General features: G+C 45.0%; 1 protein-coding gene across 1 annotated transcript in view; it reads right to left on the reverse strand.

Moving 5' to 3' along the window:
- Positions 1–320: 320 nt before the first annotated feature.
- Positions 321–19,914, reverse strand: part of LOC143805779 (endothelin receptor type B-like) — a 49,045-nt gene continuing 29,451 nt past the window's right edge. Inside the window, exons 3-8 of the mRNA XM_077285437.1 lie at positions 18,475–18,587; positions 12,267–12,471; positions 5,267–5,416; positions 3,928–4,061; positions 2,857–2,965; positions 321–1,580 (exon numbers count right to left, since the gene is read on the reverse strand). Coding sequence (XP_077141552.1) covers positions 1,431–1,580; positions 2,857–2,965; positions 3,928–4,061; positions 5,267–5,416; positions 12,267–12,471; positions 18,475–18,587 — 861 coding nt within the window. The 3' untranslated portion in view covers positions 321–1,430. The remainder of the gene's footprint in view (positions 1,581–2,856; positions 2,966–3,927; positions 4,062–5,266; positions 5,417–12,266; positions 12,472–18,474; positions 18,588–19,914) is intronic.

Below are 19,914 nucleotides of genomic sequence, written 5' to 3' on the forward strand. Positions count from 1 at the left end.
GGAACCAACGTCCTCCAGCGCCCCAGGACAGCCTTCCCTGTCACTGTACTAGACAGTTATTGAAGACTCCTTGCTCGGTAGCTATCGTTGTTTGTGGATCCTGGGTTCATATCTCACCAAGGACAACATCTGCGAGGAGTTTGTATGTTCTCCCCGTGTTTGCGTGGTTTCCCCCGGGTTCTCCGGTTTCCTCCCACACTCCAAAGACATACTGATAGGGAATGTAGATTGTAAGCATATAAGGATAGGTCCGAACGCTGTGGAATTAATGGCGCTATATAAATAAAATAAGTAAAATAAACTATGAACAAAAATCTCTTACATAGTCCAAAGTCTTAGTATTTTTTTTTTTTTTTTTTTTTACAAAAAAAAAATCTTTTAATATAATAATATTAAGACATACACACACCCATCACGGGCCAGACAGTATTATGATACTATAATATATGAACTATTACTTGCAGGTCTTTACATCATACTAGTAAAAAAAAAAAAAAGTAAAAGGTACATTAACTACGTCAAGCTGGTGAAATTCGACTACTTATTGCCTCTGGTTGATAGAATGGCTGAGTAAGGTCTTCTTTATTTTGGGGTCAGCAAATTAGATACTCGTTTACCAGAGCAGCAGCAATTAGAGCTCACTCTGATCGCTACTCTTGGAGAATGGTCACAGCTGTATAACACAGCGGGCACCCCCACCATCAAAGTTGCATTTAAAGGGATTTTCCTATGTCATGTTGGGATATTGTTAGAATTTGCTTTATAATGAGTAGGGATCCGGTACAGCAACACATCCATAGAGTAAATGTTTCCCAGCATGACGGCACATTTGTCCACCGGGTTTTGCAGGTTGAATCCTCCCACCCATCACCAAATGATGATATATTCCAGCTATATATGAGGATACGGGAGCATAACATTAGTGGCATCGAAAATATACAAACAATACGTGACCCAGTCACAAGCCTATGAGAAAAATAAGACTATATTACATGATAAATGTTAATGGCAGTGTTTGGAGTGTCCTCCCCAGTGACCTCCTGGGACAGTAAGAGCAAAAGTTGCCTCCTTACCCTGAGCAATCTTGGGTAAGTAAGAAGCTTGGAAGAACTTTTGCTCCTAAAGGAGAACTTCTGAATGTACTTCTGTACAAAAATGTTCAATTTCCATCTTGTAAGGACTCCTGTCAGCCTGCTATACACCAAATATTAGATTTTATCAGTTCCAACTTTACACCAAGCCTTCAGATTTATGCCAGATTTTAACGAGCTTGGTAACTGGTTGGGTACAGTTCCATGTAATGGTCCAGAAGAAATGGGAACCACCTTACACAGAGAGAGCGCTCACTGCGGGACATTTTGGATTTCAGTGAGCAGTAGGGTAGAAAATGGGCCTCTGGGTCCGTCATATAAGGGTATTTCATCTCGTCTTCAGGAAGAGCTGTATTTGTTTGTAAGACGAGAACTGCTTCGATCCAGGACCAGGTCGTGGCCATTGGCTTTCCACTTTCCTCCAGAACCTTTCTCATCCATGGGTGTGATCGCGAGGCTGGGCCTGTGGCACCAACAGCAAAGGCAAGACTAGGGAAACAAACAAATGGTTAATATATAATTATAGAGTTATTCCCATCTACAAGATCCTATCCCAATATGTAGTAGGTGTAGTAATAATATTAGCAAATATCTCCAATTAGAAATGTCTAGTTTTTCTGATTCACTATATCTCCTTATGTGCAGGCATTGCAGGACCTTAGGTATCTATGGTTATGAGCACTAGCAACTAGCTAACTGTCACTATATCAGTGGTCGTAACCATGGATACTTAAGGTCCTCCTCTCATTGGTGTTTCTCCACAGAATCTTGAACAGTTTTTCTTTTTCTTTTGAGCCTCTCCGTTCCAAAGTTATGCCCCTCTGTAATCGAGAAGCACCTTTTCCCTTCTACCTACTGGGCGTATACCACAGAACTACTCTGTGGGCGCGGCCATGATTTGATTGGAGGAGAAAAAGCAATCGCCCACACAGAAGTTTTGTGGTATACGCCCAGTTGTTTGAAGAGAAAGTTTTCACCAGTTGGGGTCATAACTTTGGAACAGAAGGGCACAGAAAAAAAAGAAAAACTTTTCAATAATCAGTGGAGCATCACTGATTGGCAGATAAGCTCAGTTTCAGTTAGAAAAATCCAGTGAATTTGTCCCCTTTAAGAAATATAACTATTGTAAAACTGCTCAGTAATACCAGCATTAGTTTTACACAAACTTTGGTGATGGCAAAACTCAAAGTAGGGCCCCCTCAATACATCTACATTGCATTCACTTTCGTCATTCACAACAGGTGTAAAGACAATGTAGGCGCTGTACTGGGTCCTGATGGGCGCTGCTATGTGCACTACGTCCTAGTGCCAAACAGTACCACAGTGGCACAGCAAGACATGAGGAGAGTTGATAGAGGTGCACTCCCGACCTCTGCCACTCCGCATCGGAGGTGCACTCCTGACCACTGCCACTCCAAATTGGAGGTGCACTCACAACCTCTGGCACTCCGCATCAGAGGTCCACTCCCGACCACTGCCACTCCACATCGGAGGTGCACTCACAACCTCTGGCACTCCGCATCAGAGGTCCACTCCCGACGACTGCCATACCGTATCAGAGGTGCATTGACCACTCTCTCTGGGGGCGCTGTGTCTTCAGACTTAAGAATCAGAGAGGCAACTGCCCACCTGCTGATTTCATAGACTTGTGGGACAGCAGAAGCAGGGCACCCCATTTATAGATTCTGGCCCTGGGCAAGTGCCCGGATTGCTCCCCACACACCATCCAATGATATATATCTTGATAATGGCATTATCATCTTACCCGGAAACAGTTTTTGAATTTTCTGCTGACAAAGTAGAGTGCCACTGGGTTTATGCAGGAATTCAGCGAGGCCATATTGATCCCGATGTAATTCACCACCAAGAAAAAGCTGAATGAAGAAAATTAGAGAAGAAAATTAGAGAAGTAAACAAAATGCTGAATTTTGTATAAAAAAAACCTAAATGTGACCAAGACTTGACTCATCGTCTGTCGCTTCTAGGACCTTCATTAGAAATGAGGTAACCGCAGCCTCAGATGAACAACACATGACAAATCACACCGTGTCGTCGTTACTTGTTTACCAAAATCTAGGCCAAAATGCAAAGGGGGTGTGTAACAAATTAAGTACACCCCATGAATCTAGAGCTTGCAGAACCACCTTTTGGAGCAAAAACGTGAAGTAATCTTTCTGTATGACATTATCAGTACCTCACATCATTCTGGATGAATTTTGGCCCTACATTGTATAATTTTTGTGGCCATTTGTTTAGGTAGAGTTATGTCCATCTTTGAGGACAAATTTCTTTTTTTTTTGTATTTGGGGCTAAAAAATTATTTTTGCAATTGGGTTTCATTAAAATCGTCACAGTTTGCCTCCTATAGCCTTTGTGCTGTACTGTATATTGATGACTGTAGAATGAATAAACTGAGAATCTGTCAGTGAGCTCATTCTCACAGTCTGATTGGAGAGTTTCTAACTCTTATATCCGTCTTTTTCTGATCTCCTCTCAGCTGATCTATGACCACAGACCACATCAATGTGCTGGGAAACAATGAGCCTGTAAAAGCCAAATGGTGGTAATTGTTGAATGAATTTCAATTGCAAAAATAATTTTTTTAACTAAATACTTGCATTTATGTTAAAAAATAAACAAACAAAAAATCTTTTTAAGAACCAGATTTTTAAAAAAATTATGACCAGATACTTAAAATCATAGAATTCAGAAAGGGTGTACTTAGATTTTGTCATGACTTTATATTGAGAACTCCCAGTCTGCAGATTTGGAAGATGTGTTGTATGTTTTTGTTCGGATGTGAAGCCAGTGTGTGTCCGTAGAGTTGGAATCGTACCTGAGCAGCTCACATCTGTGTGGATCAGTTCCATCATACACGGTTTTCTTCAATATGCTGCTCACATGAAGAGGCAACCAACACAGAGCGAAGATCACCACCAGGCAGAACACCGTCTTGGCCACTTCTCTCCTCTAAAAAAAACATATTACAGTCAACCAAGTCTTACAGGCTTCACAGGTTCTCCTCCTCCCTCGCAGACTGCACTGCTCTCCAGGGAGGATCATGTGACCCGTCCTGTACGTCCGCCTCCTCCAATTGGAAAGCAGCTTTCTCATTTGAAATGTTTTCCCATTGGAGGAGGCTGATGGACAGGACCGGTCACATGATCCTCCATGGAGAGCAGTGCAGTCTGCGAGGGAGGAGGAGAACCTGTAATACTTATACATTAGTAATTGCCACTAAATCATTTCCCAAATATATTCAAATAAATGAACAACCCTTTAAAGCCAATTTCACTCTTCTTTTAGTGAGTTGATAAAACATATTTAGGGATATTACAAGTGGAACACCCCAACCCCTAATTTTAATAATTTTGTTGGTCCTTCTATCTCTAACATTAAAAGTGTTCCAATTTTTTTTCTTATTCCGTATTAATGGTAGGAGAAAATTATTTATAACTAGGCTTAAAGAGGTATTCCCATCTCCAAGGTCCTGTCCCAAATTGTAGTAGGTGTAATAATAATAATATTAGCAAATACCTCCAATTAGAAATGTAGTATAGTTCTACTGATTTGCTATGTCTCTTTCCTCATGTGCAGGACCTTAGGTATCCATTACACATTCCCGCTGAAGTTTTTTCGGCAAGCACTATAGCTAAGGAGTGAGTCAATGATATTTGCTCATCTCTAGTTACAGGCTTGCCCTTGTCACGTCAGCGCATATATCAGACAATAGGAGCTGCATTAGAGACCTGGGGGTGGTGAGAAAGGCTCTTTTTTTTTTTTTTTTTACAACCAACTGCAGCCATGGTTTTTTTCCAAAATCGAAATAGCCCTTTAGCCTTTAATTAAGCTCCATCCCGTGCACATTTTGGAAAATTATCTATCACCACTAAGGGGGTAGCACGGTGGCTCAGTGGTTAGCACTGCAGCCTTACAGCACTGGGGTCCTGGGTTCAAGTCTCACTAAGGACAACATCTGCAAGGAGTTTGTGTGTTCTCCTCGTGTTTGGGGGGTTTTCCTCCAGGTTCTCCGGTTTCCTCCCACATCCCAAAGACTTACTGATAGGGAATGTAGCTTGTGAGCCCCAACGGGGACAGTGATGAAAATGTCTCTATAGTGTTGTGGAATATAATGGTGCTATATAGGCAAAGCATGACAATAAATCATTCTTTACCTGCTTCATGTGATCATTGAGCGCAATCCTCATCCCATTCTTCAGGCTCAGCATCTCGCTGGACATCAAGGTGTAGAAGACTCCGGTGCAGGCCAGGGGCAAGCAAAAATAGAAGCCAAAAAGCCACCAGACCTTGACCTCCTGATAGAACTGGAGCACAGACAGATATTACAGTGTTAGTAGGTTCATACATCGTGGACCCAGACGCACAGTGATGCCTACAATGCACTTAATGGATACGGACGCCTTCATGGACTTTTCATTTTTGCTTAAATGCATGTGTTCTGGGCTAACAGCAATTGTTTCTGTTAACTTTCATTAACCCCTTAGTGACAGAGCCAATTTGGTACTTAATGACCGAGCCAATTTTTACAATTCTGACCAGTGTCAATTTATGAGGTTATAACTCTGGAACGCTTTATCGGATCCCGCTGATTCTGAGATTGTTTTTTCGTGACATGTTGTACTTCAAGTTAGTGGTAACATTTCTTCGATATTACTTGCGATTATTTATGAAAAAAATGGAAATATGGCGAAAATTTTTAAAATTTTGCAATTTTCAAACTTTGTATTTTTATGCCCTTAAATCAGAGAGATATGTCACAAAAAATAGTTAATAAATAACATTTCTCACATGTCTACTTTACATCAGCACAATTTTGGAAACAATTTTTTTTTTTGTTAGGGAGTTATAAGGGTTAAAAGTTGACCAGCAATTTCTCATTTTTACAACACCATGTTTTTTTTAGGGACCACATCACCTTTGAAGTGATTTTGAGGGGTCTATATGATAGAAAATAACCAAGTGTGACACCATTCTAAAAACTGCACCCCTCAAGCTGCTCAAAACCACATTCAAGAAGTTTATTAACCCTTTACGTACTTCACAGGAACTAAAACAATGTGGAAGAAAAAAATGAACATTTAACTTTTTTTTGCAAACATTTTACTTCAGAACCATTTTTTTTAATTTTCACAAGTGTAAAAACAGAAATTTAACCACAAATTTTGTTGTGCAATTTTTCCTGAGTACGCCGGTACCCCATATGTGGAGGTAAACCACTGTTTGGGCGCACCGCAGAGCTTGGAAGTGAAGGAGCACCGTTTGACTGTTTCAATGCAGAATTGGCTGGAATTGAGATCGGACGCCATGTCGCGTTTGGAGAGCCCCTAATGTGCCTAAACAGTGGAAACCCCCCACAAGTGACACCATTTTGGAAACTAGACCCCCCAAGGAACTTATCTAGATGTGTGGTGAGCACTTTGAACCCCCAAGTGCTTCACAGAAGTTTATAACGTAGAGCCGTGAAAATAAAAAATCGCATTTGTTTTCACAAAAATGGTTTTTTCGCCCACAAATTCTTATTTTCACAAGGCTAACAGGAGAAATTAGACCACAAAAGTTGTTGTGCAATTTCTCCTGAGTACGTCGATACCCCAATATGTGGACGTAAACCACTGTTTGGGCGCACCGCAGAGCTTGGAAGTGAAGGAGTGCCGTTTGACTTTTTCAATGCAGAATTGGCTGGAATTGAGATCGGATGCCATGTCGCGTTTGGAGAGTCCCTGATGTGCCTAAACAGTGGAAACCCCCCACAAGTGATACCATTTTGGAAACTAGACCCCTTAAGGAACTTATCTAGATGTGTGGTGAGCACTTTGAACCCCCAAGTGCTTCACAGAAGTTTATAACGTAGAGCCGTGAAAACAAAAAATCTCATTTTTTCTACAAAAATGATCTTTTTTCCCCCAAATTTTTATTTTCACAAGGGTAACAGGAGAAATTAGACCACAAAAGTTGTTGTGCAATTTCTCCTGAGTACGTCGATACCCCATATATGGGGGTAAACCACTGTTTGGGCGCACCGCAGAGCTTGGAAGAGAAGGAGTGTCGTTTTACTTTTTCAATGTAGAATTGGCTGGAATTGAGATCGGACGCCATGTCACGTTTGGAGAGCCGCTGATGTGCCTAAACAGTAGAGACCCCCCACATATGACACCATTTTGGAAACTAGACCCCTTAAGGAACTTATCTAGATGTGTGGTGAGCACTTTAAACCCCCAGGTGCTTCACAGAAGTTTATAACGTAGAGCCGTGAAAATAAAAAAAATCGCATTTTTTCTACAAAAATGATCTTTTTGCCTCCAAATTTTTATTTTACCAAGGGTAACAGGAGAAAATGGACCCCAGAAGCTGTTGTACAATTTGTCTTGAGTACGCCGACACCCCATATGTGGGGGTAAACCACTGTTTGGGCGCATGGCTGAGCTCGGAAGCAAAGGAGCGCCATTTGACTTTTCAATGCAAAATTGACTGGAATTGAGATCGGACGCCATGTCGCGTTTGGAGAGCCCCTGATGTGCCTAAACAGTAGAAACCCCCCAAAAGTGACCCCATTTTGGAAACTAGACCCCCCATGGAACTTATCTAGATGTGTAGTGAGAACTTTGAATGCCCAAGTGCATCACAGAAGTTTATAATGCAGAGTCGTGAAAATAAAAAATATATATTTTTTAACAATAAAGATTTTTTAGCCCCCAAGTTTTTATTTTCACAAGGGTAACAAGAGAAATTGGACCCCAAAAGATGTTGTCCAATTTGTCCTGAGTATGCTGGTACCCCATATGTGGGGGTAAACCACTGTTTGGGCGCACGGCAGAGCTCGGAAGGGAAGGAGCGCCATTTTGGAATGCAGACTTTGATAGAATTGTCTGCGGGCGTTATGTTGCGTTTGCAGACCCCTAATGTACCTAAACAGTAGAAACCCCCAACGAGTGACCCCATTTTGGAAAATAGACCCCCCAAGGAACTTATCTAGATATGTGGTGAGAACTTTGAATGCCCAAGTGCTTCACAGAAGTTTATAATGCAGAGTAGTGAAAATAAAAAATATTTTTTTTCCCACAAAAAAGATTTTTTTAGCCCCCAAATTTTTATTTTCACAAGGGTAACAAGAGAAATTGGACCCCAAAAGTTGTTGTCCAATTTGTCCTGAGTATGCTGGTACCCCATATGTGGGGGTAAACCACTGTTTGGGCGCACGGCAGAGCTCGGAAGGGAAGGAGCGCCATTTTGGAATGCAGACTTTGATAGAATTGTCTGCGGGCGTTATGTTGCGTTTGCAGACCCCTAATGTACCTAAACAGTAGAAACCCCCAACAAGTGACCCCATTTTGGAAAATAGACCCCCCAAGGAACTTATCTAGATATGTGGTGAGAACTTTGAATGCCCAAGTGCTTCACAGAAGTTTATAATGCAGAGTAGTGAAAATAAAAAATATTTTTTTTCCCACAAAAAAGATTTTTTTAGCCCCCAAATTTTTATTTTCACAAGGGTAACAAGAGAAATTGGACCCCAAAAGTTGTCCAATTTGTCCTGAGTATGCTGGTACCCCATATGTGGGGGTAAACCACTGTTTGGGCGCACGGCAGAGCTCAGAAGGGAGGGAGTACCATTTGACTTTTTTAGCGCAAAATTGGCTGTCGTGTTTGGAGACCCCCTGATGTACCTAAACAGTGGAAACCCCCCAATTCTAACTCCAACCCTAACCCCAACACACCCCTAACCCTAATCTCAACCCGATCCATAATCCTAATCACAACCCTAACGATAATCACAACCCTAACCCCAAAACAGCCCTAATCTCAACCCTAACCATAACCCTAATCAAAACCCTAAATCCAACACACCCCTAACCCTAATCCCAACCCTAACCCTAATCCTAACCCTAATCCCAAACGTAACACTAATCCCAACCCTAATCCAAACCCTAATCCTAATCCCAACTCTAACCCTAACTTTAGCCCCAACCCTAACCTTAACTTTAGCCCCCGTCGTCACAAAAAAAGTTCAATGTAACCTTTTTTTTGTACGTCGCGTCCGCCATTTCCGCGAATGCGTGGCCGTAACTCTGCCCCCTCCTCCCCAGGACATAGACTGGGCAGCGGATGCGTTGAAAAACTGCATCCGCTGCCCACGTTGTGCACAATTTTCACAACGTGCGTCAGTACATCGGGCCGACGCATTGCGACCGCCCCGTACCGACGCAAGTGTGAAAGAAGCCTAAGGCTACTTTCACACTAGCGTCGTACTCGGCCCATCGCAGTGTGTCGGGCCGACATACCGACGCTAGCGTTGTAAGCGCCGCACAACGGGTGCAGCGGATGCTGTTTTTTCAACGCATCCGCTGCCCCATTGTGAGGTGCGGGGAGGCGGGGGCGGAGTTCCGGCCACGCATGCGCGGTCGGAAATGGCGGACACGTCGCACAAAAAAGTTACATGTAGTTTTTTTTGTGTCGACGGTCCGCCAAAGCACGACGCATCCGTCGCACGACGGATGCGACATGTGGCAATCCGTCGCAATGCGTCGCTAATGCAAGCCAATGGAGAAAAAACGCATCCTGCAAGCACTTTTGCAGGATGCGTTTTTTCTCCAACGACGCATTGCGACGGAAGCCAAAAAACGCTAGTGTGAAAGTAGCCTAACCCTAGCCCTAACTCTAACCCTAAATTTAGCCCTAACCCTAACCCTAACTCTAACCCTAACCCTAACTCTAACCCTAACCCTAACCCTAACTCTAACCCTAACTCTAACCCTAACCCTAACCCTAACTCTAACCCTAACCCTAACCCTAACTCTAACCCTAACTCTAACCCTAACCCTAACTCTAACCCTAACCCTAACCCTAACTCTAACCCTAACTCTAACCCTAACCCTAACTAACCCTAACTCTAACCCTAACTCTAACCCTAACCCTAACCCTAATTTTAGCCCCAACTTGTCTTCTCCTGCCGGCCGGCAGATGGCAGCAGATGGCGGGCGCACTGCGCATGCGCCCGCCATGATGAAAAAGCCGGCTGGCAGGAGAAGACAGAAGAGGACCCAGGGACCCCGGGTGAGTATGATAGGGTCCCCGAATCCCCCTATTTCTCTGTCCTCTGATGTGCGATCACATCAGAGGACAGAGAAGTAACTGATCGCTTTTTTTTTTTTTTTTTTTTGCGGTCGCCGGTAAACTGTTAATTACCGGCGATCGCAAAGCAGGGGTCGGTGCAAACCCCGGCAGCCGAGACCCCAAAGATCTTCCGGGTGCCGGAAAAAAGATGGCAGCGCCCATGGGGAGACACGAGGAGCACCGGGGGAGGTAGGTGAGTATTGGGGGGCTATTGGGGGCCATCGGGGACCACATTTCTCTGTCCTCCGATGTGCGATCATATCGGAGGACAGAGAAATTAAACGGCAAATCGCGTTTTTTTTTTTTTTGTTGCGACCGCCGGTAAACGGTTAATTACCGGCGATCGCAACTCGGGGGTCGGTAAAAACCCCCCGAATCATGTTCTCTGGGGTCTCGGCTACCCTCGGCAACCGAGACCCCAGAGAAAATCCGACTCTGGGGGCGCTATACACTTTTTCCACAGCGCCGTTAATTAACGGCGCTGTGGATTAAGTACCCTTAGCGGCCGCCGTTAAAAGGCGTATCGGCGGTCGTTAAGGGGTTAATGAAACCCAATTGTAAAAATTAATTTTAGCCCCAAATTCATGCATTTAAGTAATAAAAAAACACCCATGAATGTGTCCTTTGTTATTATTTATTAGGAGTATAGAAAATGAACACAAGCATTACACTAATATGTAAGATTCAAAAATGTTCACTTTTATCCTATACAAGAAAGCTTAGAGGTGCAACCCGTGACATTAAAGGGCACCTGTCACCCCGTTTTTTCCGTATGAGATAATAATACTGTTAAATAGGGCCTGAGCTGTGCATTACAACAGTGTATTTTGTGGACCCCGATTCCCCACCTATGCTGCCAAAATACGTTACCAAAGTAGCCGTTTTCGCCTGTCAATCAGGCTGGTCTGGTCAGATGGGCGTGGTGTCTTCCCCCAGATCTTCCTTACCAAAGGAAGATGGCCGCCCCCACCGATCACCAATGAAATAGTGCACATCGCGCTCTTTGCACTCCCCTGTGCAGTGGATTCGGGACCTTGGGCATGCGCAAACCACTACGCCACCAACGGAAAACTAAGCAAGATCTGGGGGAAGACACCATGCCCTTTTGACCAGACCAGCCTGATTGACAGGCGAAAACGGCTACTTTTGTAACGTATTTCGGCAGCATAGGTGGGGAATCCACAAAATACACTGTTGTAATGCACAGCTCAGGCCCTATTTAACAGTATTTTTATCTCATACGGAAAAAACGGGGTGACAGGTGCCCTTTAAGTTATTCTAGTTTGTAGATGTCCAAACGTTTGGGGACAGTATTGGGGACAGTACAGGAGCTGTAAATGCTATAAATACAGTATACAGTTGCATTAAATGGACTGACTTCCTCTAAGGATAGTTTATTACCTAAATGCTTGTATTTGGAGCTAAAAATCATGTTTACAATTTGGTTTAATGAACAATGTTGCCCCGTTTGGCTTTTATATGCACTTTGTTTCCCAGAACATTAACCTTTGATGTGATCTGTAGTCATAAATCATTTGAGAGCAGCTAAAAAAAAGAAAAAAAAAAGACAAGAGTTAGAAACTCTCCCAACGGACCATGAAATCGAGCTCACTGATGGGTTCTCGGTTAACTCATCGCAGCCAGCGATATATAGTGTAACACAGAGGCTATAGAGGGTAAATGGGGCAAAGTTTGTATTGAAAACCAATTACAAAAATGCTTTCTAGTCAAAAATACAAGCAAGAGAAAAAATGTTCCCAAAGGTGGACGTGGCCTCCTACGTACTCTGTCAAGGTGGTACATTTGAAGGGGATGTCATATCAGAGATAACCCCATCCAGAATATGGCACCCCTGGCACAGAGCTGGTGTCTCCAGATTGGTTCCATATTACTCCCGCAGTATTACATGGCGGCCATTTAAAAGAATGACCAAGATGGCTGGAATCTGCGAGAATGGAAGCTGTTCCTTCAGAGCATCCCTCCGTTTCGGCTCTTGTTTAGTGGGAAGGCCTGACCATGAAATATAGAATTTGGGCTATTCACCTTCATAAACCCTGGCGACTGTTCCAGTGGCAGCATGCACACCCGAATGGTTTGCCCATTGAGGTCCAGATTGACCAAGTTGAAGGCAATAGCTTCTGGAACTGCCAAAATGATGGCGACCACCCAGATCAGCGTCAGCTCTATGGCCTTCCACACGGGAATCCCAATACCCTGAATTCGATTCCAGGAGGCCACTGCTCGATATCTGCAGAAAAAAAAGATAAGAAATGAGCAAAGAGCAAATTTTATACTGTGTGAATCTTAATTCTGCAATTTAGAGCTGAAATCTCCCAGCATTCTCTTCTGCACAGAGCTGCATTTGTGCTTTCCATTTAGAAAAATTGACTTTACGGGAAACTTTGTACAATATTCATATGGGGTGGAAGCAGATTCTCCTCCTGCATTATAGGAGCGCGGCTTAAAAGGAATCTGTCAGCAGGTTTTTGCTGCTCAATCTGAGAGGAGCACAATGTAGGGGTAGAGACCCTGATTCCAGTGTTGTGTCACTTACTGGGCTGTTTGCTGCAGTTTTTTTTTTTTTAAACAATACATTTTTATTGAAGTTTGCATATATCATACAGGAAAAGAAGAAACTTTAGTATTATCATATAGTACATTGCGTCATAACAAGGGGGTAACAGTCCTTCATTTATGTTCTGGTAACTGGCAATAAACTTAAGACGAGTCATATCAAAGGACGAGTGTAACAACGACAAAAACATACACAAAAGGGGGGACAAGAGTTAGGGGAGGGTGAAGGGAAGGGGGACCCGAGAAGAGGTTATAATAAATCCATACCCATTTGGGTAATTTTAATCAGAAGCCTGAGGACTACGGTTAGATAGTCGAGATACCGGAATAGCGAAAGGGGTGTGGCTGGCGTATTCTGCCCAGGGGAGCCAAGTAAGTTCGAATCTCTCTACTTTGTCAGTGAGTATAGCTGATAATTTTTCGTTTACCATGTACCATGATAGACGAGATTTAACTCCCGACAAATCCAAGCCAGGTTTTTTCCAAGCCGAGGCTATAGTTTGTTTGGCTGCTAAGAAAATAAACGTGATAAGGGCTCGGGAATATTTAGAAATATTGGGGATACGCTTGTTTAGTAGGGCTTCCCAGGGGTTTTTCCTAAGGTTGATATTTGTTGTTGAGAGAATCAAGTAGTATACCCTGGTCCAAAACCTTCGAGCCGTTGGGCATAGCCACCAAATATGAAGCATATCTCCTATAGAGTTACATCCCCGAAAACAGTTTGGAGAGTAATTAGCGACTGCCTTCGCCACTCTAGCTGGGGTCAAGTACCATCGTGTAAGTACTTTGTAATTGGTCTCTAACATGAGGGTGTTAAGCAAGCCTCCAGTGGAGGAAGACCAAATCTGGATCCATTCCGAGTCCGTCAGGGTTGAACCAATATCAGACTCCCAGCGAGAGGTGTAGCCCAGGCACTGCCTGTGGGTTGGAGAGTTGATGTGTGAGTAAAGAAGGGATATGATACCTGGAGCATGTGGGTTTTGGCCGCATCTCTGTTCAAAGGGGGTGAAGGAATAGGGGGGGGCAGAGTTTCTTAGTAGAGATTGAACAAAATTTTTAAGTTGCAAGTATTGAAATATTTCTCTCGGTGGGAGATGGTATTTTTCACTCAAAGCAGAAAATGGGATGAGCCCATCCACGTTGATGAGATGGTGAACTCTCGTTATTCCCGCCGCGACCCATAGTCGGAAGTCCCTAAGGGAATCCACTCCCGGGGGGAACTGGGCATTACCCCACAAGGGGGCCAAGGGTAAGAATGAAGATATTAAATGTGAGGAGTATTTTAATGAGTCCCAGATTCTGAGAGAGTGAACCATGATGGGGTTAGTGATTTCTCTCCGGTGTGTTGGGAGAGTCCAGAGCAACGTATCTAGGGTACTCAAGTGGAGTTCTGAGGCCTCTAGAGCTAGCCATAGGGGGGGTTCAGATTAGGCGTGGTACAACGTCAGTTGACCAAGTTGGGCTGCTTGATAATATTTCGAGAGGTTTGGTACCCCCAATCCCCCTTTTAGACGATGGCGATAAAGGGTGGCTCTATTAACCCTAGGGAGACCCCCCCTCCAAACAAAGGTATTAATCGCTCGCTGAGCTATTTTAAGGTATTGTGTGGGGACCAAGACTGGGAGGACCCGAAATAGATAAAGTAATTTAGGGAGTATAGTCATCTTTAGTGCGCGTACTCTGCCGAGCCAGGAGAGGTTAAGTTTGCCCCATGACTGGAGTATTGATCGAATTTTACGGAGCATATGAGGATAATTAGCCGCGTATAATGAGCCGTACTCTGAAGTAAGTGTCACTCCTAAATAGTCCAAATGGTTAGAGGTCCACTGAAACGGGAAATCCTGTTTTCGCAATGTGATAGTGGAGGAAGGGAGAGTGATGTTCATAGCATAGGATTTAGAGGGATTAATTTGTAGACCTGAAATGTGTTCAAAGTTATTAAGAGTTTGAAGTAGGGCAGGGAGGGATGACCGAGGAGATGTTAGGAGGAGCAGCATGTCGTCAGCAAACAAGAAAAGTTTATGGGGGACTGATGCTATGGTGACTCTCTGGATGGATGAATTGAGTCGAAGATGTATCGCCAAGGGTTCAAATGCTAAAAGAAATAATATAGGTGATAAGGGACAGCCTTGGCGAGTGCCTCTATGAATAGGGAAGCGCGGGGAGGAGAAGCCGTTGTATCGTACATATGCAGAAGGGGAGCTATAAAGGGCCTGAATCATTGTAAGAAAGTAAGGAGGAAAACCCCAAGACCGCAAACAGATAAGACCAAGAAATAGAGTCAAAGGCTTTTTTAATGTCAAGCGACAATAACATGCTTGGTAAATTGCGCTGTTTGCAATGATTCAACAGGTGAGAGACTCTTCTTAAATTATCTGATGCTTGTCTTTTGGGAACGAAACCTACCTGGTCTCTATGTATTATGGCTCCCAGACCCAAGTTTAGACGTTGGGATAGAATCTTGGCTAATATTTTAAGGTCTATGTTAATTAGGGATATTGGTCTGTAGTTAGACCATACTAACTGATCAGAATTAGGCAGGGGTGGGATTCAAATTTTTAACAACAGGTCCTCCAAGTCGCGGCGGCCGGAATTTTGGCCACGCCCATTTTCAATAACCCCGCCCATACTAATAAGCCACGCCCAGTGGCACGATTCATATTTTTGGACAGCCGCTTTGCTGCGATTATACGCACCGTATAATCGCAGCAAAATCGTCCGTGTGCGCCTGCCCTTAGGTAAACCTGCATTCGCAGGGGGTTGGACCCGATGGCCCAGGAGGGAGGCTACAGAGTCCAGCGGGAGGCTAGTGGGACTGGGGGCTGCAGGGCCCAGGGGGGAGGCTACAGAGTCCAGCGGGAGGCTAGTGGGACTGGGGGCTGCAGGGCCCAGGGGGAGGCTAGTGGGGACTTGGGGCTGCAGGGCCCAGGGGGAGGCTAGAGGGCTGCAGGGCCCAGGGGGAGGCTGGTGGGGACTTGGGGCTGCAGGGCCCAGGGGGAGGCTACAGGGCTGCAGGGCCCAGGGGGAGGCTAGTGGGGACTTGGGGCTGCAGGGCCCAGGGGGAGGCTAGAGGGCTGCAGGGCCCAGGGGGAGGCTGGTGGGGACTTGGGGCTGCAGAGCCCAGGGGGAGGCTACAGGGCTGCAGGGCCCAGGGGGAGGCTAGTGGGGACTTGGAGCTGCAGGGCCCAGGGGGGAGGCTACTGGGGGCTGCAGAGTCCAGCGGGAGGCTAGTGGGACTGGGGGCTGCAGGGCCCAGAGGGGAGGCTGGTGGGGACTGGGGGCTGCAAGGTCCAGGGGGAGACTCGTGGGACTGGGGGCTGCAGGGCCCAGAGTGGAGTCTAGTGGGGACTGGAGGTTGCATGGTCCAGGTGGAGGCTCGGGGGGTATTGGGGGGCTCCAGGGTCCAGGGGGAGGCAGCGGCTAGTGGGGGCTGCAGGGCCCAGGGGGGAGGCTAGTGGGGGCTGCAGGGCCCCGAGGGGAGACTGGTGGGGGCTGGGGGCCCCGAGGGGAGACTGGTGGGGGCTGGGGGCTGCAGGGCCCAGAGGGGAGGCTAGTGGGGACTGGAGGTTGCATGGTCCAGGGGAGGCTAGTGGGGACTGGGGGGCTGCAGGGTCCAGGGGGGAGGCTAGTGGGGGCTGGCAGTCCCACTCCCCACTATCCTCCCACTGAACCCTGTTGGATGCAGCCCCCACTCGCCTTCCCTCATCAGCCACACACTGCCAGGCGCAGCCACCTGAAGCCTCATCTGCTCATGAGACTTGCAGAGACTCAGAGAGACTGGCCGCAGTGCACTCTCGTAACTTTCAGTAACTCTGCCTGCCTGACAGCCCGCTGCCTCCCCCTCCTCCTCAGCCTACTTTACCCGCCGACACGTGACCTGGCACACTGCACGCTGCTCTGCTCTGCTCAGAATGAATGAGGAAATGCGAGCACAAGCAGCGTGACGTCAGAAGTCGGACCATGATGCACCCGGCCGGACTCAACTTAAAGGTACAGCGCCCATTTTCGTCCACCCGATGCATTAACAACACTGTAGGTGTATCTTTAAATCACCACAGTGTTGTTATGCATCGGGCGTTCGGCAGAAGCAAACACAGAACAAAATGTCCAGGGGGGGCCCGATGACCGGGGGCGTGGTAACCATTTTCAATTACCGGAACTCTGGCAGATAGAAATTTTAGTAAACGGCTACCCCGTACCGGGTCGTACCGGCTGAATCCCACCCCTGGAATTAGGCTTTGGTATCATAGACACAGCTGCTATTAATGATGCCTCTCCAGGTTTATTACCTTCTCTCAAGGAGTTAAAGTAATTGGTAAGATGGGGTATCAGAAGTGGGGCATATTTTTTATAATATAGGGCTGTAAAACCGGCCGGGCCGGGCTTTTTATTAACTTTCAATTGTTGGATAGCTAACTCTATGTCGTTAGAGGAAATAGGTTGGTTCAGCGAATCAATCAAACTGGGACCAAGAGCCGGGAGTGGGACGGAGTCCAAGAAAGCTTCCAGCTCCCCTGAATCGTCAGTTGAGGTGGCGCTATATAATTGTTTTAATTTCTGCTGAAACAATTGCGTGATCTTCAGCGGGTTGGACGTGATTCCTGAGGGGGTACATAATCTTACTGGGGGACGGGGTTGGGGTAGGCATTTTAACCGACGTGCTAAATTAGAGTTGTTTTTATTATTGAGGGCATAAAACCGTTGTTGGGACCAGCGTAAGGCTCGGTCGGCGTTTTCAGATAGACAGAGGTCAAGTTCAGTTCGGGAATGGGTGAGATTTCTATATATATGTCAGGGGATGGCGAATTCTTTAATTGAGTCTCAAGCACTAATACCCTGTCCTCCAATTCAACCATCTTCGCACATCTCTCTTTTTTCCTGCGGGAGGCCACTTGAATACAGAGGCCTCTCAATACTGCCTTATGCGCTTCCCACAAAGAAATAGGGGAAGAAGTTGATTGAAGATTTAAAGAAAAATACTCTTCTAGGTGACCTTTTAATTTCAAATTGATATCGGTAGGAGAGCAGACTGTTTGCTGTAGTTTTGATAAAATCGCAGTGTATTAGGAGATTATCACTAGAGGACTAGTAAACTTGCTGCCATGTAGTTCTCCATATTCATGATTTCAGCATAACCTTGACCTCACCACTGATTGTCTGCTTTCTGCCTCTGCACAGTGCACACAGAAAGCTGCCAATCAGTGGTGTGGGTGGGGTTAAACACATCTCAGCATTCAGAGAACTGATATACCTGCAGCAGAGTACACGTGCGCAGCCTCATTGAAATTGAGAGAGGCCAAACATGTCTAGTGTGAAGTATACATACCACATACCTGAGGTCACGAGACCGCCCGCTCCCGGCATTGACACCAGAGAATCCTGACAGCATGCAATCTGCGCAATGTGAGGATTCACAAGCCTGCAGTCACATACAGTCACAGCAGACTTTCATGCCAAGCTTGGACCACCCCATTAAACGAAAACATGCCAATGAATTAATTAAGCCTTTAAAAGATCATGCCATTCTGTATTTTGAATTCTATAATGGGTAGAATAGTCAGATGGTGTCATCATAGAGCTGTAGATAGCGACCGTGTAGAGGTTGTCAGGAATTACTACACTGACATGAAAATCTAAAACCTGACTGTTGTGGGCGTTAGAAGGTCTTGAGTCTTACCTGTCTATGCTGAGAGCACAAAGGCTGAGCACGGTAACCCCAACAGATGCCTTCTGGATAAAGGGGAACAGCTTGCACACATAAACTCCGAAAGGCCAGTTCTCCGCCAGCAGCTGCAAGTACACAGGGATCATATTTTTTTTTTTTAATAATGACATAATAAAATAATAACCCATACTGTGATAGGACTCTCGGACCCCTATTAACTAACTCAATACAAAGTGAATCAGATAAGCTCATACTAATGGGATACTCTCTTGGGACCACTAATATTGTACTTTGTTTTGTCACCCAACATTGACCTTGGGTTTGTTTCTTCATCCGTGCTTTTTCCTTGACCCTTGGACCAATTCCCAACCCCCTATTCCCTAACAATAGAGTTCAAGTAGCATATACTATGGGGACAACCAGGGTTGGGCCTCCTTTCCAAATGCTCTTTGGAAGCCGTACGGTCTCTCGTTGGAGTTACATGAGATGGGATCCTAAACAATTAAGTCCTGAAGATGATTTAAATATATAAATGCTATAAAGAATTATTATGAAGATGCTTAAAAGTTTTACAGGTGATGCAAAGTCTAATCACATTGTATGTAACTAGCTCGGAGTTCTATATCAAGGCAGCAATGATAAATCAGTAAGACACAGTGTTGCTGTCCCCTATCTCAGCCTTAGTGTACTCTTTGTATTGCAGAATTAACATATCTACTCTCCATCTCCTGCTTGTGATAGGTTTCTCCTTGACTGTGTTTACAAGCAGGAGTCAGGGGAATCAGACTGAAACTGCTTCTCATAGAATACACGGGAGATTCAGCACACAGCACACACAGATGATAGATATAGTCAGTGTGAGTCAAGGGAGTTTTATAACTTTGCAGCTAAACATTGTAGGCATTCACCTACTATATCACTTTTCTCTTATATTTAGGCACAATGGTTATTCCCAAACATTGAAAGTTATCACCTATTCACAGAAAAGGTGATCTAACTTTCTGATTGGTAAGGTATAGCTGCTATGATCCCCACCAATTCTGAGAACGTTGGATTTGAAATGCCCTTTAGAATGGAGCTGTTTATGGAAAGTCAGATACTAACTTGCTGTCTACACAGGAGAACATGTACTGTACTGGTTGTCAGATTGGAGATCACATAACACAGCTGTCTATACATAATAAAGTTAGAAAGTATAGATACAGATTAGATATTAGAAAAAAACTTTGACATTGAGGGTGATCAATGAGTGGAACAGGCTGCCATGAGAGATGGTGAGTTCTCCATCAATTGAGGTCTTCAAATAGAGGCTGGACAGACATCGGTCAGAGATGGTTTAGTGGATCCTGCATTGAGCAGGAGGTTGGACACGATGACCCTGGAGGTCCCTTCCAACTCTACCATTCTATGATTCTAAGTAGGAGAAAATGGATTGATGCAAGCCTTTCTCGA

The sequence above is a fragment of the Ranitomeya variabilis genome, chromosome 2 (assembly GCF_051348905.1).
Source record: "Ranitomeya variabilis isolate aRanVar5 chromosome 2, aRanVar5.hap1, whole genome shotgun sequence".
In the NCBI taxonomy this organism is placed as follows: Eukaryota; Metazoa; Chordata; class Amphibia; order Anura; family Dendrobatidae; genus Ranitomeya; species Ranitomeya variabilis.